We start from the raw sequence: 27,831 nt of genomic DNA on the forward strand, positions 1-27,831 counted from the left end.
GAGCTGATAGATTCCTAAACCTCAGACAGGGGAACATGAGTGCCCGGGAGTATAGCCTCCATTTTAATTCTTTGGCTAGGTATGCTCTCGCTATGGTAGCTGAGATGGGGGATCGTGTCCATCGGTTCGTGAGTGTTTTGGGGCCACATTTGATTGATGATTGTTTGACGACCTCACTTCAGGAGGGTATGGATATTTCTCGTATTCAGGCCCATGGCCAAAATTGAGGAGCGACAGCAGCAACGGGGAAGTGAGCGTGTATAAGATAGGGGTTGTAGTAAGAGGGCTAGATCTTCAGGTGCTATTAGTGAGTTCAGAGGTGTTACACCCCGTACTTTCAGAGAAGCACTTAGTAAACTTGAACATAAGTATGTCGAGCTATGGCTAAGTAAAACAACTTTGAGAAAGAATATCTTTTAGTATATGAGAAGTTTTGAAGCAAAGCAAAATCCTAAATGAAGTTCGTCGAGTCTAGTTTTCAACGCAACAAACCGCTCATCGATACGACATCAGAGTAGAGAATTATGGACGTTGCAATTTAGGCTGACGGAGCAAAAACGTTGCTACAGTAACCGTGCTGCTAAAGTAACCGACTTGCTACAGTAACTGCTACAGTGACCCGACCCGAATTTGACCCACTATTTAAGGATCAAATCTGATCTTAAACCTTATTTTTCAACCAAGAATTCTCCAAATATTTTCCAAATCTTCTAGAAACGTCTCCCAACTTCCGTCCACTAGATTTTAACGCAAATTAAGTGAAATTTCCGAATTTAAGTTCGGACAACACATAGTTACGATTATAGTATCGAATTGCGGCGAAACTTGGCTTGGATTCAAGGTGAAAATCGAAGATTTTGCAATTCTAGTGGGTGAAAGGTATGAATCTTTCCTTATTAGTATTGATTTAAGCTTATCTACGGAGGAAAAATTACTAAATGAGCGTATAATGAATTTATGGGTCGAGAAATTGGATAAAACATCGTGTGGGATGTTTATGGAATATTTTGGTGTTGATAATATTGTTGTTGATGTTGGTATTGTTGTTGTTGTTGTTGGTTGTTGAATTGAGATTTTGGGCTAGGCATATAAACAAAGGAGATGCTGCCGAAAGTTCGGCAGATTCTGGAAAGATTTATTTGGAGGCTTAGGATAAGTATATAACAACGGGCCTAACAATAGTATGAATGGTTTTATATGTAGATTTCAAGACATGAGGTAGGTTGGAAAGTCGAGAAGCGAGCTTCCAGGTATGTTAAGGCTAAACATTTCTTTTTTAAGGCATGATTTCTTTGTTGTGAACCTATACATGATACCTTCAATAACCTCGTTTCTAAAAGTACCAAAGCTTACAGTTCCCGATGTTCTTGTGATATCTTTGAGCTTGTTTCATGGCTATTGTTGTTATTCGTTGATGTTGATCTCATCTTATGACTTTGTTCTTTCAAGGTGAGATGTGTTCATGATGATGGTTCCATTATAATAATTCAATGAGTTTAGGAACAGGTTATTAAGGAATGTCTTATATGACATGAGTAGAGTGCTAACAGAGGGTCTCTAATGAGGTTTTTAATGTTCGAAGAGAGATTCATGTTGTATCTTAGGATTTGGTTATAGTTTAGTCAAGTGGGAAGAAGTGCTAATGGCCAGAGATGTGCTTATAAAGCTTATACGATTATGTAGTTACTACGGGTTAAGCGAAGACCATGAGAAGTGTATATAGATTACTTGTAGAAGTTTGATTATGATGTTGATCACAGTTACCACTGGTCTATGACCAGTTGGGTAGTTTTTACCACCGTGCTACGGCCGGTTGGGCAGATGTATATATTTACCACTGGACTGCAGCCAGTCGGGCAGTTACCACCGTGCTACGGCCGGTTGGGCAGTTAGTATAGGATGATTAGTAACATAAAGGCACAGTACTGTACATAGATATGGTTAAGCATGCGAGAGTATATAGAGAGACATATATTATATATGGATCCGGTTGCACGCCGCAACGTATGTTCGGATAATGTTTGATGATAAGTTAACCAGGGCCATGGTAGGGTATACAGATCTAGTAAAGATTGCAAGAAGATGAAGAGGTATGTATACATATGCTAGATTTCCATCGGTAGCTCAGAAATGCCAGGTTGATTCTTATTCTTCTCATCTTTAGTATATGGCTATTTTATTGCATTTTTCGCCTTGCATACTCAGTACATTGCGCGTACTAACGTCCCTTTGCTGGGGGCGTTGCGCTTCATGCCCGCAGGTCTTGAGATACAGCGTGACGGATCTTTCAGTAAGGATACCAGCTCAGCAGGTAGAGTCGTGGCACTCCACTTGCTTCGGAATTGCCCTGTGAGTCAGCATGGCTGCATATGCATTTGCATGGGTATGGCAGGGCCCTGTTCCGACCACTTTATGTCATGTACTCCTGTAAAGGCTCGTAGACAGATATGCACAGTTAGATATCTTATAATTATCTCGACTTATACTATGTTGTATTATTATTATGTATAGCCTTACCGGCACATGCACTCGAGATTAGTTTGAAGACGTAAGTATGTTATCTTTTGGGCTTGTGCCCCTATGGCTTATAGTACCTTGTTCTTATGATGCCTTTCGAGATACAGAAAATGTGAGCTACAGTTTGGTCCGCTCGATTCCCGTAGGGTGACGAGTGCCAATCACGCCTTACCAAGGTTGGGGTGTGACAAGAGGGGATCAAAGGCAACAGTATTCTAGGCACTCGGGCCAGTCAGCAGCTAGTGCACCTCCTCGATTTGCAAGCAAGAGATTTGATCGCCCTATTTATTCCGGATCAGGTCAGAGTTCCAAAGTCTCGGGTTCTCAGTATAGGGGCGATTCAGGCCAGATGAGGCCACCTGTACCACGATGTATTCAGTGTGGTTGGCTACATTCGGGACAGTGTCGCCTAGGTTCAGACGCTTGCTATGCCTGTGGTCAGTCAGGCCATATGGTGTGTGACTATCCATCGAAGGGTGGTAGAGGTATGGTCTAACCTACAGGATCAGCAGTTGGTTCTTCATCATCTGTATGCCCTCCGGGGCAAAGCTCACAGATACCAGCAGGTCGTGGTAGAGGTAGAAGACGAGCGTCCAGTACGAGTGGTCCTCAACACCGTATTTATGCACTGGCTGGGCGGTAGGATCTTGAGTCTTCCCCCGATGTTGTCACAGGTATATTATCAGTATTCTCTCATGATGTATATGCACTGATTGATTCAGGTTCTACGTTGTCATATGTTACTCCTTATGTTGCCAGTCGTTTTGGGGTGAAACCTGAGTCAATTAAACCTTTCGAAGTGTCTACACCCGTTAGTGACCCAGTGATAGCTAGACGGGTGTATAGGAATTGTGTGGTTGTAGTTTGCGACCACCATGCCATGGCTGATTTGATTGAGTTAAAAATGGTAGATTTTGATGTTATTATGGATATGGATTGGTTGGCCTCTTGTTATACCAATGTTGATTGTAGAACGAAAATGGTTCGTTTCCAGTTTCCGGGAGAACCAGTTTTAGAGTGGAAGGGTAATACAACGTCTCCAAGAGGTAGGCTTATTTCCTATCTCAAAGCAAAGAAGATGATTGCTAAAGGTTGTATTTATCACTTAGTCTGGGTTCGAGATACAGAAGCAAAACCGCCGACTCTTCAGTCTGTTTCAGTAGTGAATGAGTTTCCAGATGCGTTCTTGAACGAACTTATAGGTCTTCTACCAGAACGGGAGATTGATTTTTCCATTGATGTACTACCTAATATTAAGCCCATATCTATTCCTCCTTATAGAATGGCTCCTGCTGAACTGAAAAAGTTGAAGGAGCAACTGAAGGATTTGCTCGAGAAAGGCTTTATTAGGCCTAGTTCGCCGCCGTGAGGAGCAACTGTATTATTTGTAAGGAAGAAAGATGGCTCCTTGTAAATGTGTATTGATTACAGACAGCTGAATAAGGTGACGATCAAGAATAAATATCGGCTCTCTGAAGAATTGATGATTTATTTGATCAGCTGCAGGGTGCTAAATTGTTTTCGAAGATAGATCTTAGATCAGGGTACCACCACGTGAGAGTTAGAGAGAAGGATATTCCAAAGACATCCTTCAGAACTAGATATGGTCATTTCGAATTTCGAGTAAAGTCGTTTGGGTTGACTAACGCACCAGCGGTATTCATGAATTTGATGAATAGTATATTTAGGCCTTTCTTGGAATCTTTCGTGATTGTATTTATCGATGATTCTTGGTATATTCTCGATCCGAGGCAGAGCATGCAAACCATTTACGTGTTGTCCTTAGAATTCTTCAGGCCTGAAAATTATATGCGAAGTTTTCTAAATGTGAGTTCTGGTTGAATTATGTGACTTTTCTGGGGCACATTATTTCAACTGACGAAATTCGGGTGGATACCCAGAAGATTGAAGCAGTGAAGACTTGGCCAAGGCCTATAACACCTACTGAAGTTCGTAATTTTCTAGGTATGGCAGGTTATTACAGAAGATTTGTAGAAGGATTTTCTTCTATTTCTGCACCACTAACGAAGCTGACTCAGAAATCAGCTAAATTTCAATGGATGGATGCTTGTGACCGCAGATTTCAGGAGTTGAAGAACAGATTGACTTCGGCCTCGGTTCTGACACTTCCAGAAGGATCAGAGGGCTATGTCATTTATTGTGATGCCTCAGCCGTTGGGCTAGGTTGTGTGTTGATGCAGCATGGCATGGTTATAGCTTATGCTTCAAGGCAATTGCGGAAGCACGAGAAGAATTATCCAACGCATGATCTAGAGTTAGCCGCGGTGATTCATGCGTTGAAGATGTGGAGGCACTATTTGTATGGCGTTCATGTTGATATCTATATAGACCATAAGAGCCTCCAGTATATTTTCAAGCAGAAAGAGTTGAATTTGCGGCAAAGGCGATGGTTGGAACTATTGAAAGATTATGACGTTAGTATCTTGTATCATCCTGGGAAGGCAAACGTTGTAGCTGATGCTCTCAGCCATAGATCCATGGGCAGCCTATGTGATATCCAACCGGAGAAGAGGGAGTTAGCTCGTGAGCTTCAGCAGTTAGCTAGTTTGGGAGTTTGATTAATGGAGCTCGTGAGCTTCAACAGTTAGCTAGTTTGGGAGTTCGATTAATGGACTCGGGCAATACAAGAGTTACTATCCAGAATTCAACTGTTTTGTATTTAGTAGTGAAGGTGAAAGAGCGCCAATATGAGGATCCCATATTAATTCATTACAGAGATACACTTTCCCAAAAGAAAAAGTCACCATTTGAGATTTCTGCACATGGAGTTCTCGAATATCGAGGCAGATTATGTGTTCCCGATGTTGCAGGGTTACGTCTCTAAATCTTGGGAGAATCCCATTGTTCCCGTTATTCTGTTCATCCAGGAGCGACAAAGATGTATCATGATATTAAATCAATTTATTGGTGGGATGGAATGAAGAAAGACATAGCAGAGTTCGAGGCTCAATGTCCTAATTGTCAGCAAGTAAAGATTGAGCATCAGAAGCCTGGGGGATTGTTGCAAACTATGGAAATTTCGACTTGGAAATGGGAAGTAATTAATATGGATTTCATTACAGGCTTTCCTCGTTCTCAGCGTAAGTATGATTCTATATGGGTAATTGTGGATAGACTCACAAAGTCAGCTCATTTCCTGCCTGTCAGAACTATATACACAGCTGAAGATTATGCGAAGCTTTATATCAAATAAATAGTAAGACTCCATGGTGTTCCAGTATCCATTATTTCTAATAGAGGAGCACAGTTTACAGCTATTTCTGGAAATCTTTCCAAGAAGGTTTGGGGACTTAGGTGAGTCTTAGCACAACATTTCATCCACAGACTGATGGACAAGCTGAACCTACCATTCAGACTCTCGAGGATATGCTACGGGCATGTGTGTTAGATTGTGGAGGTAATTGGGATGATCACTTACCGCTTATTAAGTTCTCTTATAACAATAGTTATCATTCCAGCATCCAGATAGCCCTGTATAAGGCTTTATGTGGGCGCAAATGTAGATCACCGATTGAATGGTTCGAAGTGGGAGAGACTAAGTTACTAGGGCCAGATTTGATCCAGCAAGCAATGGAAAAGGTCAAGCTTATTCAAAATCGATTACTGACAGCCCAAAGTTGTCAGAAGTCTTATGCAGATAATCGCCGACGAAACTTAGAGTTCCAAGTTGATGACTGGGTATTCTTGAAGGTGTCACCGATGAAGGGCGTCATGAGATTCGGTAAAAAGGGTAAGCTTAGTCCTCGGTATATTGGGCCTTACAAGGTTGTACGCAAAGTGGTCCAAGTAGCCTATGAGTTAGATTTACCTTCAGAATTAGAAACAGTCCATCCGGTTTTCCATGTGCCAATGCTTCGCAAACGCATTGGAGATCATTCCAGAATTGTATCTGTAGATGATGTTTAGGTCACCGAGCATTTATCCTAGAAAGAAGTTCCCATTGCAATCCTAGATAGACAAGTTCGGAGGCTAAGAACTAAAGATGTAGCTTCAGTTAAAGTTCTATGGAGAAACAATAATAGGGAAGAAATGACTTGGGAAGCTGAAGAAGATATGAAGTCCGGGTATCCACATTTGTTTCCACTCCCAGAGGAGGTTCAGACTGAGCCACCATTGTCTTTCTGATGTTATCCACTCCTTGTAGAGGCATGTAGACATATGTGTATAGTAGATGTTCCATAGTCTTATGTATTCGTATTTTTGTATATCATTTTTGGCAGCCTTGTCGGCTTGTACATATGGGCATAGTTGATGTGTTTTTATAGACGTGCATATGTTCGATGGAACTGGTGTCTTTTCCGTTTGTGGTAATTATGAGTTAGCCATGTGTCTCACCTAGACGTGATTACGAGAGGTATGTTAAGAGGTGCTCGGTAGGTTAGCTCCGGGTGCCCGTCATGGCCCTCCGATTGGTCATGACACAACAGTATTTTGAGGAGCTAAGAAAATTTATCCACACATCCTCAATGTATCTTTACCACTGTATGATTTATAATTTTGGACTACATGAATATATATCGATGGATTTTAGAGAAATTCAAAATACCTAGCAGCAAAAAAGTACGAGCTTAATACTTGAATTAATTAGACATAAAAATGTTCTTTAATGTTTTCTTTTGCAAACCTAAGAATGTATGGACGAGATGTATTTCAACTAACTGATCAGAGGGACTTAGCATGTTTGATCTAAGAGTTCTTAAAATATGTATGTTACTATAATTGCAAGGAAATATTAAATTGGTGACAACATCAAACCACTGAATCCAAGTAAAATTGGCAGTATTATGAAAAAGCTAAATCTTCCTTAAGAAAGATAAATTCTTTTATTCTAAAATTCTTTTATTTTGAATTGAGAGTAGTTAACTTTTCAAATTTGAATCGCGGATAAAGCTATTGAGTAGAGTGTGGTTAATTTTGAATTTAAAGTTAAAAAAGAATGTTATTTGTGCATGATGAAATAATAAACTCATTTCTCCAAAGTCAAAGAGAATGAATGTACGGGCAAAGAGAAAGAGGCTCCAAAGAAAATAATGTTATAAATGCATTTGGGATGTTGTTATTTGTGCAGGATGAAACAATGAACTCATTTCTCCAAAGTCAAAGAGAGTGAATGTAAGGGCAAAGAGAAAGAGACTCCAAAGAAAATAATGCTAGAAATGTATTTGGGATGTGATAATTTCATCATGAAAACACAACATATGGTAACGTAAACAGAAGGCGGGGTGAATTTTTAGATAAATGAGTGAGTTTTAATTTTAATGTCGATTTATATACATGCAAGCTTAGAAAATGACAATGTAACAATTTTACATTCTCAAATTTTATCATATCAGTTCTCTTAGTTTTTGGGTATGTTTGAGCGCAAAAAACACGTTGATGGTATTTATAGATCAAAAGATTAACAGAAGACATTTGTGAGCAATTTTCAAAACGTTAGGGATATTATTTAGGGAAAAGGTGCAAATATACCCCTCAACTTTGCGATTTAGAGTAGATATATCCCCTGTTATAAAAGTGGTGTAAATATACCCCTACCGTTACAAAATGGTGCAAATATACCCTTTTTGTTGATAGATTTTTTTTTAAAGAAATCATTTAGTTTATTTTGTAATTAAATAAAATACCATTTGGCTTTAAAAAAAAAAAGTCTACCCATTTTTTTTTAGCAGACATATTTTTCTACAGCCACATGATAATTTTTTTTCTAGTGGGTCGGGTCTGATTCGTTTAACAAAATGGGTAGAATTATTTTTTTAAAGCCACAGAGATTTTTTTTTAAACGAACCAAACACGCCCCACCAGAAAAAAATTTACCATGTGGCGTTAGAAAAATATTTATACTTAAAAAAATGAGTAGACTTTTTTTTTAAAGCCACATGACTTTTTTTTTTTAATTAAAAATAAGCTAAATGATTTTTAAAAAAAATCCTGTTAGCGAAAAGGGTATGTTTGCACTATTTGTGTAAGGTCAGGGGTATATTTGCACCATTTTGTAACGGCAAGGATATATATACACCACTTTCTTTAATGGGGATATATCTGCTCTAAATCGCAAAATTGAGGGGTATATTTGCACCTTTGCCCTATTATTTATATATCCTTTTTTCAGTACTATAATTAAGATATGACTACTACTGTAATTTGCTACGACCGCACATCGCGCGGGTACGAATACTAGTTTAAAAGAAAAAGAGCTAGTTTAAAAGAAAAAGAGATTAAGGACCTCATACGTACTTTTGTTATTTTTATTGTTTTATCCGGAGATAACCAATTCAATACTATTATTTCACCATTTGGCATGAATAATTAATCCCAGTACTATTTCTAATTCTAATACTCTCTCTGTCCCAATTTATATGATGTAGTTTGACTAAATACAGAATTTAAGAAAGAATAAAACTTTTGAGACTTGTGGTCTAAAACAAGCCATAAATATTTGTGTGGTTGTAAATCATTTCATTAAAAATAAAATAAAAAATTTAAAATTAAATTATTTCTAAATATAGAAATGCATTATTCTTACGACCCAGATCACTAGTCGTGCGGGCACCTACCCTTTCCCACCTTGGTAGGCAAACGCGTCCCTCAATCATTAACTCAAACCATGATAAAATATATAACACAATAGAATTATAAGTCTAAAACATAAATAAAGATAAGTGCGGAATACAAAATACAATCCCCAAGGAACTGGTCTTACTCGTACAAGAGCAACTACGTAAATGTCTAAATATACAAGTCTGAAAGTCAAAAACAACTGTCTGAATGGAAGAATATAAAGACATGATAGATGAATCTCTAGGCAGCGGCTCGTCAGATGCTCACTGTAGATACTCGAAAGCAGGGCCTCGGAAATCAGTCACGAGAAGTGGAAGTAGAGCTTGTCATGTACTCTGCACTCAGAAAAGAATGCAGCAAGGTAGTATCAGTACAAACAGTATGTACTGGTAGGTATCATAGGCCGATAACAGTTAGCTAACATATATAAAGAAAGAAACTGAAGAATAGACATGCTCCCAATCAAGTACAAACACAACACAGTCCAAGAACAACAACTCAAGTATAGTAGTATCAAGTCAGAGTCCAAGAAATATATGAATGTAGTAATGAATGCATACGCAATGTAATGAAATGCACTGACCAAATGTAATCTCCGTACATACATGCTACGGACGGAATACCTCCACGCCTCGATAGTCATGACACATGGGGAACCCGCGAAGTCCATGTACCACTCTCACGGTCCCAGCAAGGACCTTGGGCATCGGACACTCAACTCTCTCATCATCATCGGTACCAAGTCTCAGCTCATATCAATGTATCATGTAAAATGAGGATGAGTGCCATGCACAGTATCAATGCCAAGTGAAATCATATCAATACCAATCTTGCCACACATGGACACATACCACAATATCAAGATTAAGTCAAGTTTTTTCCTCTATCCACGATAATGCCAAGATAAGTGAGACACAACAGTATCACAATCACAATATGGCAACTAAGTATCAAGTCCAATATCACACATATGGCAATAAGCCAATAAATCACAAAAGGCAACAAGCCCACAAATCAGTCAATAATATCAAACCTAAGTAATCCATCCCAACTTCATATGCTTCGCTAACCGAAGTCTAATCAGAAGGTAAGTCGTAACCTACCTCGCTGCCGAGCTAGAGCCACGAACAATCAAATTTGAGCTTTGCCCTTCTGAAGAGCCTCCAAGTACTCAGAGTCTAGCCATTATCGAATTCTAAGTTAGAAATGAGAAACAACGATACCCACATTACTACACTATCGTTCGAATAAAAAACAAATAAGATAAAGGGGGAAAACGGGCCCACAAGGGTAAAACGGGTATTTCAAAGATGGAATGGGTAATCCAACATTCTAGAAGTTCAATTCTACTCCTAATTGCTAAATTAACTCAAGAATTGGTCAATTTCATCATTCAAGTCAAAACCCCCAATTTGGGTATAAACCCTAACTTTCAATCTTTCAATTCATCAACTGCAATGGAAGATTCAAGCCTATGGGTCACTAATTCATCAAATTTCATGCTTAGATTAGTCAAATCCATCAACAAATCTCATATTAGAATTCAAATATCAAATAATAAAGTAAACATCAAAACCCACCTTCTTCCTTAAGTTCTATAGATTTTCTACCATGGATTCATGCTTAAGAAAGGTGAATAAAGGAAATCAAGGTTAGAGAACTTACCCTTAAGAAGAATCTGCTTAGAACCTCTTCAATTTGCTTTAAAGACACTTAGGAGTAATAAATGTAGGAATAGGAAATTAAGGGTTTTACTTAGCATTAAATAGGACACTGTTCCGCGTTTCCCGCCGCAGCGGTAATGAGATCGATATAGCAGGATCGCTATCGCGATGCCCTGACTGCCGCAGCGTGTCCGCTGGAGCGGATTCCCACGAATCCACTCATCTCGCGCCAGCGGACCAGGCCTCGCCGAGGCAGGTCCGTTACAGTGCACAAGGCCTCGTCGCAGTGAGGTAACATACACCAGCAGATTGTTGGTTTTTCACTATCTCATTCCCCAAACCCGACAATCACCCCGGACCTCCCAGATGCAAACCAGATATGCAAACATACATAAAAGCACGCTACAGACTCACTCCTGGTCTCAGAATTCCTGAAGCCTATTTGACCGGCTAGGAACCGAACTGAACATCCCACCAAGTCATAATCGACCTTCCGAACCTCTCGGAATCGACGGATTTCCGAAATAGGTGCGTTTACCCAAAAGTCAACTATCAGTCAGCCACTTTTCGCTTTAAGGCTCTATTTCACATAAGTCATCATAAATCTCGCCCGATTACCTCGGGGACCGTCCCACCCATCCCCGCAGGTCAAATCGTACTAATAGGGCTCGGGGAAGGGCCAACAGGGGTAAATGTGTCAAAAGCACTATAACGACCAAACGGGTCGTTACAATTATTCTTATTAGGACAAATAATGGGCTGTGGGGAAAGAGAGAAATCAGAGGTGTTTTGAGATTGGAACTGAAGATGAATTGTCTAACCTTTTTTTATTTTTGGTGTAAACATGAATGCTTAAGGGAAACATAAGATATTTTTGATGTTTTAGATAATTTGTAAAAGGAACATAGAAAGGATGATCCTTCTTTTGTAATTGTCTAATTGAGGACTATACAATTTGGTATAGTAAACCTGTTAATATATAGAGATGTTACCAATGTCAAAAAATAAAAAAAAAATAAAAAAATTAGGACAACCTAAAAAGAAAATGGTACGAAACAAATTGGAACGAGGTGACTATTTAACATATCCTTGGTAACCAAGCAAGAGAATTTTGTCGGACTATTTGTGCATAGTACCAAAGGGCCACTTTAAGTTCCGGTCCTCCGTGTCCGTGAAGCCGCCAGAATCGCCGTCTGGATTCAAGAGAAGAAAAATCAGATTATAAGAGAGGTAATATCCGCACAATATGCCTTTCCGATTCTTTCTTTGTTCGACTATTTATTTCATTGGTTTTGTTTGATTTCACCGGAAACACTACACTCACACTTGAGGCTTTGAGAGAATTCTGGGGAAATGGGGTGGGACTTTGACCTGAAAAGGAACTGTGTGTATCTCTATTGTCTATGAATTGCATAAGATTTGAAGGAGAATTATACAAATTACACGTATGTGTATCTTTATTGGCTTCTTTACTTGTATTATTTCTTTTTCTTTGAGCTGAGAATCTATCTGAAACAGCCTCTCTACCTCCCATGGTAGGGTAAGGTACTCTACCCTTCCTAGATTCCACTTGTGGGATTACAATTGTTGTTGAGAAGCACAAATAACCAGAAATTTGTATTCCTTGTTAGAGCAAAATGCAGAATCCATGGATTATCTACCTTCAACTTCACTGTGGTACAGAGAGAGCATTTCTCTGCAGACTCAGTACCAGCTTTAGCTGAGAATCAAGCATTGCTGAAAAATTGAAAAAAATACATATTTTTGGGGAGCTTTCACCTCAAGGAACTATTATCTCTATTGTATATGAATTGCATAAAATTGGAACTTCTAGTATTCCATAAAGGAGAAGAACTATGCAAAAATTCAATCATGAAAAGCAGAAATGATTCGTAACTAGAAATACAGGTTTCTTGCAAAAGAAAATGCAGAATCAGTGTATTATCCCTCCCCTTCAATTTGAGGTTATCGAGGAAGTGGTTGTGGAAAGCAATATCAATTGAAAAGAGTTACTACACTAGATATGGAGAAACTAACAATGGAGTTCTTGGAGGCAGTGTTTTGGACGGCGCGCGGCGACCAAAGGCGACAAGGGCCTGCCTCGCCTTAAGGCGCGGCGCGCGGCGAGGCTCTCGCCTTTTTGAAGTGCGGCGCCAATAAATACCAAAAAATTAAAATATTTAATTGCATATGTAAATAATCAAAATCTCACTAGCAATAACATATTAGCAAATATTTCAATTCAAAAATTAAAAGTAGATAGTAGATACTAAAAGTCTAGAACTTGAATGAGTCAATGACTCAATAATTCATAAGTGACAAGACAAACAATACTAAAATTAAAGCAATAGTGCAATACTAAAAGTCTATTCAAATTCAAGATTTTCAAGATTTCCAAATTCTTGATATCCAAGATTCTCAACATTATATTGCTCTTCATCTTCTTCCTCCTCGAGCTCGGGCTCGGTCTCGGACTCGGAGTTTTCATCAATTAAGCACCGAGACCGAAGTGAGCTTGTAGCAATAGTAGCTACTCTTTTGCCCTTGTTATGTGACCTTGAACTTGAAGAACCGCCCCTAAGACCATAGATATTCTCCTCAACTCCAGACGCCCTAGAAACAGTACCCCAATCAAGATCACATCCCTCATATACTAGTTCCTCTTCTTCATTTTGGGGGCATCCAATTAACCATTCATTTGCTTCGTCAATATTATCCAACAGAATTAGATCAACGGTATCGCCAACATCATAACGACGCCTCAATGTTCTATTGTACTTAATGTACACTAGATTGTTGAGACGCGATAGTTCAAGCCTATTCCTTTTTTTGGTATGAATCTGCGCATAAGTTGTAGAAACTAATTAGTAGATACTAATAATAATGTATATAGAAATTAGAATATAATAAATCTTTTTCTCACATGTTCAAACACGCTCCAATTTCTCTCGCATCCGGATGCGCTACAAGTTAAACTTAATACTCTTATGGCAAGCTGTTGCAAGTTTGGAGTATGATTACCAAATACCGACCACCATTCAGCTATAAAAAAAAATTAAAGGTTTAATAATTATAAATAAGTCAAATAACTTAAGTAAAGCTATAAAAATAACTAAATCAACTCACTTACAAGGGGATGTTTGGTCTCTGTTTCTTATAGCCTGAGGCATACCAAAAGTCCCCAATGCATGTTTATACATATGAAGCTCTTTGATGAGAGCATCTTGTGTTGCATTAGGGACCATCTTATCAACACATTCAAGGTAACCTTTCCACACTTCTGTTGATAAAGTCTTATTTTGATAATTAGTGTAAAACATTCCCGGGTTCAAAACATGGCCTGCTGCATGCAAAGGTCTATGAAGTTGGTCCGTCCACCGCCGATCAATGATTTCGAAAACTTTCTCATATTGCTTCCGATCACCATGAAAACCCTTTTCAATAGCTTCTTTGGCTCTATCCATTGCTTCATAAATATAGCCCATTGATGGTTTTTTTTCTCCATCCACCAAGCGAAGCGCTACTATCAAAGGAGAACCAACTTTAAGTGCCCTAACAACATCATTCCAAAAAGATGTAGAAGTAAGATGTCTGACAACTTCTTTTCCCAAAAGTTCCTTTGCAAATCTACTTTCTGTCCATTCGGTTGAGAAGATCATAGTTCTCAAGTTTTTCTTTTGCATGTAAAAAGATTGCAAAGTTAAGAAGGCCGTTGCAAATCTTGTCTTAGCCGGTTTCACCAAATTTCTTTGGTTTGTATATCTTCTCATCATGTTCAACAACAATGGCCTCATTGCTATGTAAGAATGTATCTTAATGGCCTTCTGAAAAACTGTAAAAGGAATATTTTAGTAGCTAAGTAAGCTAAGTAATAAGTAATAAGCATATAGTAATATAGTATAAGCTATAAAGAAAGTTAGAGCTATTTTTTTTCACCTGAAGCATACGGGTTTATTTTGAAGATGTCACCAAACATCAAATTGATACAATGGGCAGCACATGGAGTCCAGTAAATGTGTGGGTACACACCCATTATCATGTCACCGGCTTTAACATTCTCGCTAGCATTATCGGTAACAACTTGTATAACATTTTCCGGTCCAATTTGCTTAATAGTCTTCTCAAACAAGTTGAACATCTTGGTGGAATTTGTAGATTCATCACTAGCATCGACTGACCCAAGAAAAACACTACCTAATGGAGAATTGACCAAAATATTGATGATCATTTTTCCATTTCGTGCTGTCCACTTGTCCATCATAATTGAACACCCAAACTCTGTCCATTTCAATTTATGTTCCTCAATAATCTCATCTATCTTCTCCACTTCTTTTTTTAGATGAGTAACTCTAATTTCGTGATAGGTAGGAGGTTTCATTCCTGGGCCATATTGTCCTATGGCCTCAATGTATTTATCAAAACTTTTGTGATTTACACAATTAAAAGGGAGCCCTGCATCATATACCCATACTGCAAAAGCACTTACAACGCGATCTCTTAGCAACTTCTTGGATGCATCAGACGCTGCCGTGCTACTGCTTCCCTTCCCCTTTGATGTTTGCGGGTAATAAAGATTCATGGGACCTTTTACATTGGCAGTCCGTGCCGTGGATGATGCATTGGATGACATTTTTTGAGTTTTTGAGGGAGCAGGCATCATTTCATCATCTTCATCAGAGAGATTAGCCAAGGATGGTTGGTGCAACATTTGAGTTTTTAACAACTGTTTACTTTCAACATACTTTTTTACTTCTTCCCTAATTTCAGGCGGACAAGTTCCACATTTTTTAACATTTCTGTAACCACCAATCAAATGTTGTTTGTGTCGAGTAATTCCGCCATTGAAAGTTTCTCGACAAAAGATACATGTGACTGAATCTTTTGTTGGGCCTTTGGCACCATAATTCCAACCTATGTCTTTTTTGCTAGCGTCCGACGATTCCATTGAATTTGAACCTACTGTTTATAACTGTATAACAAAATTTAAACAATTATTGAACAGAAAAAATAGGAGCGAAACAACCACTGTCTCACTGGTCCAAACAGAGGAAGAAAAAAAACAGAGGAAAAAACAGAGCAATTAACAGAGGTGAAAAAAACTGAGGGTAAAAATACAGAGGAGAAAAAACAGAAAAAGAAGAAGAGAATAGAAGAAGGAAAAAAAAAAAAACCCAGAGGTGGCCGGAAATAGGCCAGTTGTTGCCGGAAAAAAAGAAGAAGAACAGTGATGTGAACTGGAATTTACACAGCTAGATAACAATTTGAATGATCCTAAAGAGGGGGAATCAATCCCTCTTGAACAGATTCACTCTAGAGCAATTGGAAAAATAGGAAGAGAATGAGAATGGACTAGAATTGAGTTATTCTTTCATTGACCATCAAAAACATACCTTACACAATGGAGAAGTAGATCTATATAGTTGAGTTAGGTAGCAAATGCAGTTACAGACTTGTAATTGATTTTTGGATCTGTAACTAACTACTTCTAACTGATTTTCTGGACTTCTAACTGATTCTAACTGATTTGTCCAGCTAAGCTACATCCATTAGTTCTAACTGATTTGTCCAGCTAAGCTAATTACACTACTACAATTTGAGCTCATAACAAACAGATGAAGAAGCAGAAGTCGAAAATACAGGAGGATGAAAGAAGAAGAACTGAAGAAAAAGAAGAAGGAGAAAGAGACATACCTGAAACCTTGAAGGAGAAGAGAGGAGGAGGCAAACAAAAAACCCTAGCTGCTATTTTTATTTAAGTCCTCCACTTCTTTTAATTGTTTTTTTTTTAAATCTGCTCGCCTCGCCATTTCAGCTCGCCTCGCCATGGCGCCATTAGCGCCTTTCTCGCCATTGGCGCGCCTTTTGAAGGTCTGCTCGCCATGGCCATGAAAGGCGCAGCAGCCACGCCTCGCCTCGCCTCTCGCCAAAGGCGAGAAGGCGCTCTCCTTTAATAACACTGCTTGGAGGATTTGTATATTCTTATGGAGTTGGTGCGTGGAAGGGGATCATGAAGGCCAAAACTGGTTTGTCGAACACATTGCCTTTCATGTGGGTAGCGGGGAGCGAGTCAGCCTCGGAAGGACTTGTGGTCCAGGGAAACACCTTTAATGGAGTCATTCATGCAAGTGTTTTGAGTGGCAAATGACGAGGAGGGTACGGTGTCGCACTAATAATCGAGGAATAATATGGGATGTAACCATTTGAAGGGTTATAAGAGTTGTAGAGAGAGGAGGTGGAGGACTTATTTGAATTGCATCTGAAGAGGTCTTACGATCAAGGGGACAAGTGAATTGTCACAGACTATCTACCCTATTGCGTCTCATATTGTAATTTATCTTATTAGAAGCCCAAAAGTTACTACTAATTGGTTTTAGTGGTAGGTCTTAAAAAGTATCTAAGAATATCACATTTATATATTTGTACCCTATTGAAATAATGAACCATGCCTGATATGTGTTGAATATACTGGATTGCTGACTTTTTCCTTTCGAATGAACTACCACAAATCTACTTATTGCCTCAAATTGTTTGGATAAAAGAAGACTAGCTTTTAGAGTGGATTCCTTTCTTAAAGTAAAGAATTAACTTATCTTCTATAGACATTATTTCGCTCCAGGAGGGGACTCTTATTCCTACTTTGCGATAGACAATTTAAGGAGCAGGAGGAGGTATAGAGCCTGTTTGGATGGATAAGCCTATAAGCTGCTAAAAAAAATAAGTTGGGGTACTCTAACTTATTTTTTTTGGCTTATAAGCTGTTTTCAGCTTATAAGCTGCTTTAGATAAGCTAAGTCAAATGGGCCCAATTATTTTTTTGAGCTTATTTTAAGCACAAAATGACTTTAAGCTGACCAGCCAAACACTCAAAAAAGCTGAAAATAGCTTATAAGCAACTTATAAGCCAATCCAAACGGGCTCATAGTAAGTTGGTGTTGTTTTTATCAAAAATAGTAAGTTGGTTACTTGTGCAAAGAGAACGGAAAAGACACTAACCACTTTTGATACAACGTAGATTTGTTTCACAATTTTGAAACCTTGCATGTTCGTTATTCCTTGCTCGGGTTATTGCTAAGGCAGTAAAAGAAATGGTCACAAGTTGGAGGATACAGAAGATGAGCAAAGAAAATTAAGGAATAACAGAGAGCTATACCTTTATGTACTTTTTGGTTTATATGGATTGGAAGAAATAGGTGATTGTTTCGCACCTGATGGTGTCCTAGCGATCAAGGAAGTGGATGTGACCAACGTTTAAGTTCCAGCGGAGACAAAAAATGCTAGGTAATCTCTTCCCTTCTTCCCTTCTGCCTAAGCCTTGTAGGGTAGAGTTGCCCGATACTTATGGTGGTGGGAACTGGGAAGTAGCAGGTATCCGGTGCAATAGTCAGGGTCCGTACAAGCTGGGCCGAACACCCCAATTACTAAGAAAAGAAATAGGTGACTGTTTCATAGTAGTAAAATGCAAAACTGGTTGTATTAAGATATCTTTTTATTTTCTTGTATTCTTTTTTGCTCTAAAGGGAGGATAACCATATGTGTGGATAAATGGGATTACATGATAGCTAAATGTGGTTGAGCCGCTAATTTTTTTGTACATACTTCGACAGCATCTTGGTGTGTCAACATATGATACTTTTGCTTTATAAAAAATAAATAAATTGAAAGATGTAGAAGTACATTACCAAATGTGGACAGAACAAGGATGGAATCTTGTGTTTAGAAGGGCATTGAATGATTGGGAAATAGGGAGAGTATCAGATCTGCTTTTGTTACTGAATTCCTTCACCGGTACCACTAATACCCCAGACAACCCAGTCTGGAAATTATGCAACAAAGAGAATTTCTCTGTCAAGTCACTATACTGGGAGAAAAACAAGGTTGTGAACCCATCACCGATTTGGCCATGGAAACTTATCTGGAAAGTCAAAATTCCATATAAGGTTTCTGCTTTTGTTTGGTTAGTTTTGAGGAGGGCTTGTCTTACTACAAGAGGCTTTACAAAGAAGAGGTCTACAAATATCTTCAAGATGCCTATTTTGTGTGGAAAATGCAGAAACAAATGAGCATTTATTCCTTCATTGTCAGACAACTGCACATCTGTGGCACATGTTCTTTTGTATACTTGGGGTGAATTGGGTGTTACCAAGATCAACTTTAGAACTTCTATGCAACTGGGAAGCAATTGGAAGAAGAAATGCACAGGAAGACTGGTGGCAAGCCATTCCAGCTTGTATTTGGTGGACAATCTGGAAGGAGAGAAACTCCAGACAATTTGATGACAAAGCTAATTCTATACAGATAGTTAAAACGAAATGTCTTAGTCTCTTATACTTTTGGTGTAAACAAGATATAGTGGGGGAGGCAGGAGATTTGGTAGATTTTCTAGGCAATATGTAAATTGTAACTAGTTTTTTACCCCCAGGCAGCTGCTTGTGGTTTTACTTGTAAAGTACCTCAGCAGCAGTCCATATGCTGATATTTTTGGATGAAATACAAATGTTACCTTATTCAAAAAGTACATTACCAAGTTATTGAATATAACTATTGAGCATCCTCTTTCAGTAATTTTCCCTTTATAACAAGTAAAAATCAGGGAATGAAGTGACTGGTCGTAAGATATTTCCATGGTTCCTCTCGGTAATGGTTGAAAGTCTAGAATTAATTTAGTCATATTTTAGAATGTTCGAGATTTTTCCTACTTTGTTGCAATCAGGAATCTTTGTATTTCGATAATTTTTCTTATTTAATAATTTTTGCTATGGTCTAGAGAAACCTTGTTTCCAGTAATCGTAATTCCTATACTAGGACTCCTCTCGTACAATCCCCAATCAGATGAACTAATGGTTGAGCACAAGAGTAACCTGGAGATACCAGGTTCAAATTGCAGTTACAACACTTGTTGTGAATCTTTCTGCTCCAACTTTTAAGAGTAGGATTGCCAATACAACTTGTGCTTGTGTGCCATACATACTATCTGGTGAATTAGTTGACTTGAGGTGTGTACAGATTGGCTTGTTCACCATATATATTCACAAATGGACAAAAAAGTCCTCCTGTTCTTACTTTTTTTTTTTTTTTTTTTTTGATAACTGTGGTGTCCGGGCCAGCTTGCACACACCTCGACTAATTTCATAGGATACCCGCTACCTCCCACCACCAGGTAACTTTATCCACCAAGGCTTTGACAGATGGGAGGAAATCATCTAGTGTTTTTTTTTTCCGCTGGGATTTAAACCTGAGACCTCATGGTTCTCCTCCCACTTCATTGATCATTAAGCCACACCCATGGGTGCAAAACAAATCCCTCATGTTATTAATTCAAGTCAACTTTTCTTTACCTTTTCCTCCCCTCTAATTTTCACATGGTATCGACACTTTTATTCTTTTGGAAGAGACTTAATTTTGCCTACCGGAGGGTTGCCTTATGTTGCTTGCCCAGCCAAAACTTGTCATATTCTACTTTTCCTTTCTATAGAAGGTGATTGCTTTGACGTGGTTGTCTTTGGTACTGAAACCATTAAAAGAACCTTTATTGGACACTGTACCTCCTCTCAATTTTGTTTAATGGACACTATACAAACTATTTGAAATACAAAAAAGAAATACCATATCATTCGGGTAATATTTTGAAAAAGGTTGCAAATCTGACCACTATTCCAACTTCTTCATGCTCTTTCAAGCAAATTCGTATTCTTCATTTTGGAAAAGTTTCTTCTTTTTTAGAAGGTTTATTCCCCCTTTTTCCCTTACAGTCAGATGTTGGATATTGAGTTCCTTCTCTGAACACAACTTTTTTTAGCCGTTACAGAAAGCCATCTCTTCTCTTTCTTATAGTATATAGTTTGGGTAGTAACTTTTTTTGATTAGCGCCGGGTGTCCGAGTCTCTTTGAGCCCCGACTAATCCCGGGGGTGCACAGGCCCTCGGCAAGGAGTTTCCCGCAAGTGCACCACGGGTAATTCAGGGTTTTCCCAGTCCGATGGCCCTCAGAAATTGTTTGCACCCAGTGGGTTTCGAACTTGAGACATAGTTTGGGTAGTAACTCCCTCTAAACATTTAATTTTCGGCAGCTTTTATAGTTACTTTTGAGCCATTAATTCAAATTTCAAGATGCAGTAAAGATGTCCTGGAGATTCGCATCACCATACATCTTTGAGCTAGTGAGTATAGATTTCTTTTAATGTATGATCAAGAAGCTTTTTCTTTTTTTCCAGTGTGCACAGTATCAACAAGTTTCAGAGGAAATAATCCCAATCACTTTTCTTTTTCTGGTTGTGCACTAATTTGGAGTCACTATTTCGACATATTATGCAGACAGTTCATGGCACAGTTTCTGTTTACTGAGGACATGACCCTAGATAGGAAAGTGTTGAGGTCGAGGATTGGGGTAGAAGGGTACTAGGTAGTCGCGTGATGTTGCAAGGTAGGTGGGAGAGGTAGGGGCTAGCCCCCTCTACACGTATTCTTAGTAGTAGTATTTAGTAAACGCGTAATTGCCCATTCTTCGATGTGTATCACTATCTTTTGCGCTTTTGCTTTGTATATTTCTCTTTTGCTGTCATTGTCTTTTTATTTTTTGCTATTATTTTTTTACTGTCTGAGTCGAATTCCTTTTCCAGTATTTTTCTTTCCTTTTATTTTCCTTTCTTTTCTTTAATTTTCTTTCTTTTCGAGCCGAGGGTCTTTCGGAAACGACCTCTCTGCCCAACACAAAGGTAGATGTAAGGCGTGCATACTTCCTACCCTCCCCAGACCCCACATGTGGAATTACACTGGGTATGTTGTTGCTGTATGTAGATGCCTGTCCTTTCAACAATAACCTTTCTTGGCATACTCTGCTCGGCTCGGCTTTCCAGTTTTGATTTGCAAGTTCAAGTTGTTTACTTACCTTAAGTTTGAGGGGACACGGAAACAACCTCTTGCAGAAATGCAGGGTAAGGTTGCATGCAATAGACCCTTGTGGTCCAGTTCTTCTCCGGACCCCGAGCATAGCGGGAGTTTAGTGCACCAGGCTGCCCTTTGTATAATACTACAACAACAACAACATACCCAGTGTAATCCCACAAGTGGGGCCTGGGGAGGGTAGGATGTACGCAGACCTTACCTCTACCTTTATGGGGTAGAGAGGAAATAAATTCTGTTTATATAATAGAATAAATTATTCAGGTTATTAGTATAAGAAATTATTCCTAATTTTGTCATAAATATTCCTAATTTTGTCATAATTAGAAGTCTCAGTATTTAAGGAATTCTCCTTATCCCATGTAGTCTAAACTTACCTTGTTTCTAATAGTCTAAACTCGAGCAATTCTATCTTGTCTGTGCACTCAATTCAAGATAAAATCACTTTTTTTTTTCTTCAATTTTCACAATAATCATCATTTTATGTATGCTGCAAAACTCGTCTTACTATTTCTGGAGCAGCTGGAGTTCAGCAGCGGTTATTGGTTCCTAGATTCTTTTTAATCCATATAAGCTCAAAGGGTAAATTTGTTATTGTCCTGTTGCAAGGATTGAGCAGACTGTCACCATAATCACAGCTCAACATACTTGTGAAGTTGCAGAGTGATTTGTGTTGCCACATCTGTTGGCTGTGGTGCTCGTGGAATCTGTCTTATGAGAGGAGTAAGTGATTTTTTGTCTTCCCAGGTTCTAAAGGCATGCCTCTCCTTGTAAGTGCTCAAGGCAAGATGGAAAATATGCTGTATGCGGAGGAGCTTGTCAGGGAATTTCTAGTATTCAGAGGCTTTACAAACACTCTGCAGGCTTTTGTCAAAGAGTTGGGAACTGATATTGGCAAAGGATTTCAAGTTGATAAGATATTAGATTTAATTTTCTCCATCTACGTGCCCAAATTCCAAGCTGAAAACCTGATTGAACTCCTTCGCTTTTTCAAGCAGTGCTTTTCTTCTCATGAGACAGAACTTATTTCTACCATATCAGACTTAGATGTCTGTATTATACGGTATTATATCATTCATGCCATACAAGCTGGCAGAAAGGACAAAGTGATAGAGTTGTTTGACATACATGGGTGTGAATTGCTGCAAAAAAACCCAGTGTGGGCATCATGGTTTGGTGGGTCCTCTCTTAGTTATCTTTCTTATTAAACGTGAAACTTTCTTCTCATATAAATTGACTTGTAAAAATATTTCATGCAGCAATTCCATATATTAAAACTCCTCAATCCGAACCCCAGTTCCGGGTATACTTTTCTAAGGAGTGGTCCAATGCGTTGCATCTATCTCTTCGAAATTTTCTGAGCAAGATGTTTAATGGCACTCATATCCTTAAGTATATATTATCACATTTTCTTATTCCTAATTATTGCTTAATTATTCTTGCTTTAAATTATGCACATTAATTTCAAGCGGTTGCCCTACAGGTGGGATTGATTATGGTTCTTTGGTGTTAAGAGGAGAGCATCTTTTACGTTTAGATTGTGGTGCTTTACTGTCAGTTATATGGGGCAAATGAAGATGCCAAGGCCTTTACCAATTTTTGTTGAGGGAATCAGTTTGTAGTAGAAGCAGATAAATGTCTGAATGTCTCCTATGAAGATCAATAATATGTTTGAAGGTATTTAATGTTGCACAGGAAAAACGTACCCATTAGATTGTAGCAAAAGCAATTACACATTGCATATCGCCATATGGTAGTAAGCTAAATGTAACTAATGATAAAAGAATGAGATGTTTGGAATGGATTGCTTACAACAACAACAACCTACCTAGTGTAATCCCACATGTGGGGTCTGGGGAGGGTAGGGTGTACGCAGACTTTACCCCTACCTCATGGAGAGATGCTGTTTTGGAATGAATTGCTTGATTATTCTCTCAAGCATGTTGTGGTTTACATAGTGTTTACACCTAAAAAGGAACGAAATGTAATTCTAAAATGAAAGGAAAGTAATTCTTATTTCTAGTTACACAATTATAAGAATTCTAAACCTTTTCCTTATTTACAAAGAATGGGTTCTTCTAATTCTTAACACTCCCCCTTAAGTTGGGGCATACATGTTATATGATCCTAACTTGCCACATATATACTCAATTCTGGAGCGCTGGAATGACTTTGTAAGTGTATCTGTTAACTGACCGTTCTAGTTGATAAAACCTGTAGCAGTGCACCCCAATTCTTTTGTTAGATGAAATAACAATATATTTCTGTATACTTTGTTCTCTCATGAAACACTTCTCTCGAAGCATTGTGTATTGCCGCCTGATTGTCATCGATCAATTGCATTAGTGCATCTCCTCCAAGCCTTGACTCTTTAAGAAGTTTCTTTAGTCATATAAGGGCAGATGTATCCAACACCATTGCTCGATATCCTGCCTCTGCACTTGATCTAGCTATTACATCTTGTGTTTTGCTTTTCCAAGATGTCACTTTTCTGTAATTGAAACACAGAGTCCTAAAGTAGATCATGTATCTTAAGAAGATTCAGCCTAGTCTGCATCAGAGTTTCCAATAATATTTGCATGTGCTCTTATCCTCATACAATTAGACCTTGTCCAAGTGAACTTTGATATACCTAAGAATGTAAATTGATGCATTCCATGACTGTCGAAGGAGCTTGGAGAAATCGGCTAACAACACTGACAATAAATGAGATGTCTCGTCATGTGATCGTAAGATAATTGAGCTTGTCAACCAATCTCTGGTAAAGATTGGGGTCCTCTGGCGCTCCCGCTGTCTAGGAGGATTAACATTCGGATCCATAGGTGTATCAACAAGTTGTAATTTAACATACACTAATTGCTACTCAAACGTGCTTTTTAAATTAATTAGCTAAACACAATTTGCTTTTCACCAAAAGTGCGTTTTTGAAAAGCACTTTTCAAAATAAGTTGATTTTTTGTTACCATTCTAAAAAAAAAAAAAAAAAACCTATTTTAGAAGCTTGGCCAAACAGGCTATAAGTCAGGGATTTTGTTACTTTTTGTTTGATATATTTGGACTTGGTTGTTTAAGGAAGTAGATTCACTCAACCTGATGCATGTCATTGATGATGGATAGTATTACGTGCTTGCAGATGATTGTTTTTTTAGTTGTTATCCATTTGTTTTCTTTACCACTGTGCCTCCATTGAGTTTCTCCTTAGCTATGCCACGTATCCCTGCGTTAATGAAGATCAGTTCTGAAAGCAACATGGTGAGTCGCCTCAAAGGAGACATCAAGCAACTTAATTTCAAACTTGCGCAACTTCAAGTATTGTTGGAGGAGAAAGAGACTCAACATCAGTTAAGGAGGTGAGAGCAGTTACAATTTGTTCTCACTGACAGTCTGAAGGCTACTAACTGCATTGTTTGATCTCAGTAATGCCTTGTTAGCGACGCAAGTCACTGTAGGGACTAACAGCTCATCAAATCCTCTTGCTGGTTCCGGGGAACCCACAGTTTTCGGACCTGCAGCATCTCATGATATTTGTGTCTATCCAACTCCACAAGCGGGTGAAAGAGAACCTAAACACATTGATGATATCAGGCCTGATGATACTCACGTTTCAACTTCTAAAATTAGTTGTCACAGTAGTCAGAGTGAGAGAAGTGAGGCCTCCTCCTTCTTCTTCTTCTTCTTCTTCTTCTTATGATGATGATTCCGATTCTGAGATGAGTTATCATGTGATATTTCGACAGACACTGGAAATGAAGCGCAGAGAGAAGAAGAATTCCCTGAAGTGAGAGTAGACTTCCAGGTAGACTCTTTTGGAGACAATATTGAGTTTAATTAGCCTGAATTTTCAATTTTTCTCTCTCTAATTACTTCAGCACCTCCTCTCTTCATTTTCTTTTCATGCTCATCATAAACTCATAGACATATAATCTGTAATTATTCTTTCTTTGGGGCACTGAGGTGGGGTTAATTGATGGTTCTGCCATAATATTTTACAGGAGACATTCTTAGGCCACACAAGTCCAATAAGTCGTTGCCGTTTTTCTGCTACTGGGGACAATGTTGCTAGTGCTTCTGTGGATGGGACAGTTAGGTAAATTCCCTTAGCTGACATGCATTCTCGTATAAATGTTTCTGAAACATGACGGAATTTTGTGAAGTGGCATTCCACATTGATTGTGTCCTTCCACCCTCCAACACACCTCATCTCACCCACCCCCCTAGCCCCCATCCCCACCACTCCACACCCCTACCCCCACCCTCACCTCCCATAGTATTTGACTAAATTATATACAAACTAGTGAATTTGTCCGCGCTTCGCTCGGTTATTAAATACAATATTGAATTTATGATATATTCTTCTTTTAATGCCTGAATATTAAAAAATATTGCAAAGAATGTTTTTAGTCTTCAAATCCAATGCACCCACAATGGGGTTGAACCTGTTCTCTCCATTTGGAAGTGGTAAAACTCCTAATTTACGAAACTTAGTTAGGAATCTTTTTTCTTTGAATCTAGTTCTATTGTCATCTCAGATAGGTGATTCTGAACTAAACCTTGATCCAGTCCCATTAAATATAATACCATAGCTAAAAAACAAATATATAACATAAGACATACATACGATTTTCTTTTAAAAATCAAATGTATAAGGAAAGACTACATATTAAAATAATTAAATATAACCATAAGTTCAAATAAAAGCATTACATACATTTTTGTAGTTTTATACCGAAAAAGTTTTTGAGAAATAAATATAGCTGATAAAGCTGAAATAACACAGACATAGTTGAAAGATTGAAACATTAATAACAGAAACAAGGTTTTGGAGAGCGACAAGCGGAAAAAAGCGACGAGGCCTCGCTTCACCGAAGCGAGAAGCGTGAAGCGAAGCGCGCGCTTTTTTCATGTGAAGCGCAGTTTAATACAAAAATAAAAAATATTAAATAGGCATAGATAAATAACTTAAATTAAGAAGTAAATAATAGATACTAGAACTAGATATTCAATAATCCGCATAAGTCATAACATATTAAGCAAATGCAAAACCAAATTGAAGAGACAAAAAAACAGAGCAGAAAAAAATTGAAGAACAGAGACAAAAACAGGGCAGAACAGTGAAAGAAATTACAAAACAGAGATAAAAAATTGCAGCCCAGTTGAAGAACTGAAAAATAATAGAAAAGAAGAAGAGAAAAAAGAGAAACCCAATGAAGAATTGAAAAAATAAAAAAGAAACTTGCAGTCGTAGCAGCAGGTAAAAGAGAGAAAATAAGAAGAGGAAGAGAAGAGAAGAGGAAGAGAAGAAGAGAAGAGAAAACTAACCTTGAGACTTGAAAGAGGCGTAAAGAGTTGAGGAGCAGCAGCCGTAAGAGTCCCAATAAAAGCGGGAAGGGTGTTTTAAGTTAAAACACTTAAAATTTTTTATTAAAAAACCCTAGGGGCTGAAGCGCACGCTTCTGCGCTTTTCTCGCTTCACACTTTTGGGGCTAAAGCGCGCGCTTATTTACCAATGCCTCGCTTCAGAGCAGAAAAGCGCAAGGGCTGCGCCTCGCTTCTCGCTTTAAGCGCAGAAGCGCTCGCTTTTCACAACCCTGAACAGAAAACAAAGTTATCAAACATTACTTGCTGAAGCCCTTCAAAAATCTTTTCCCTAAGAGTTGTTGAACTTTTCAAAGCTTTGATTTTTCTTGGTTAAACTATAAACTTTCTTCTGTAGCAATAATAAAATGTCTTTGGGAGAAATTACATACTTCATCATTATCTTTTATAGAATTTTCAAATTTAAAAAGCTGATACAATGACATGATGTCGTTGGATCCCTGCAAGTGTTAGCACTAAAGATTTACAAACAGTTATCTTGAAGTATACACAAAATATGCAATAGAAATAGTTTGACGCATAATAAAGATATAAGAAATAATTCATATGAAATTAATTAGAAAAGCAATGAAAATACAAGTCCATACACAAGAAAACTTTGAGAAGAGTCATTACTCTTGAGTAAATCCAACTACTTATCTAGTAAAGTCAATTTTAAAGAATATTTTTGAGTAAGCATTATTCAAAAACAAAAACTAACCTCGGCTTCAGGAAATAGAAAATAGAAAATATACCAGGTTGATTTAACAACATGGAATTTTTTATCCAATTACAAACACTTGACTTTCAATATGGAT

At 38.2% G+C, this 27,831-nt stretch overlaps 2 protein-coding genes across 2 annotated transcripts in view; one reads left to right on the forward strand and one right to left on the reverse strand.

Moving 5' to 3' along the window:
• The first annotated feature begins 11,815 nt into the window (after positions 1 to 11,815).
• Positions 11,816 to 27,831, forward strand: part of LOC132616635 (uncharacterized) — a 59,839-nt gene continuing 43,823 nt past the window's right edge. Inside the window, exons 1-7 of the mRNA XM_060331185.1 lie at positions 11,816 to 11,990; positions 22,406 to 22,834; positions 22,918 to 23,040; positions 24,870 to 25,008; positions 25,076 to 25,305; positions 25,396 to 25,454; positions 25,651 to 25,745. Of these exons, the coding sequence (XP_060187168.1) occupies positions 22,417 to 22,834; positions 22,918 to 23,040; positions 24,870 to 25,008; positions 25,076 to 25,305; positions 25,396 to 25,454; positions 25,651 to 25,745 (1,064 nt within the window). The 5' untranslated portion in view covers positions 11,816 to 11,990; positions 22,406 to 22,416. The remainder of the gene's footprint in view (positions 11,991 to 22,405; positions 22,835 to 22,917; positions 23,041 to 24,869; positions 25,009 to 25,075; positions 25,306 to 25,395; positions 25,455 to 25,650; positions 25,746 to 27,831) is intronic.
• On the reverse strand, positions 13,198 to 15,705 carry LOC132619855 (uncharacterized). The gene is made up of 2 exons (XM_060334624.1): positions 14,697 to 15,705; positions 13,198 to 14,592 (listed from the first exon to the last, which is right to left on the reverse strand). The coding sequence occupies exons 1-2, from the start codon at positions 15,703 to 15,705 to the stop codon at positions 13,883 to 13,885; spliced, it is 1,719 nt and encodes a 572-aa protein (XP_060190607.1). The 3' UTR covers positions 13,198 to 13,882.

Source organism: Lycium barbarum, chromosome 11 (genome assembly GCF_019175385.1).
Source record: "Lycium barbarum isolate Lr01 chromosome 11, ASM1917538v2, whole genome shotgun sequence".
Taxonomy (NCBI): domain Eukaryota; kingdom Viridiplantae; phylum Streptophyta; class Magnoliopsida; order Solanales; family Solanaceae; genus Lycium; species Lycium barbarum.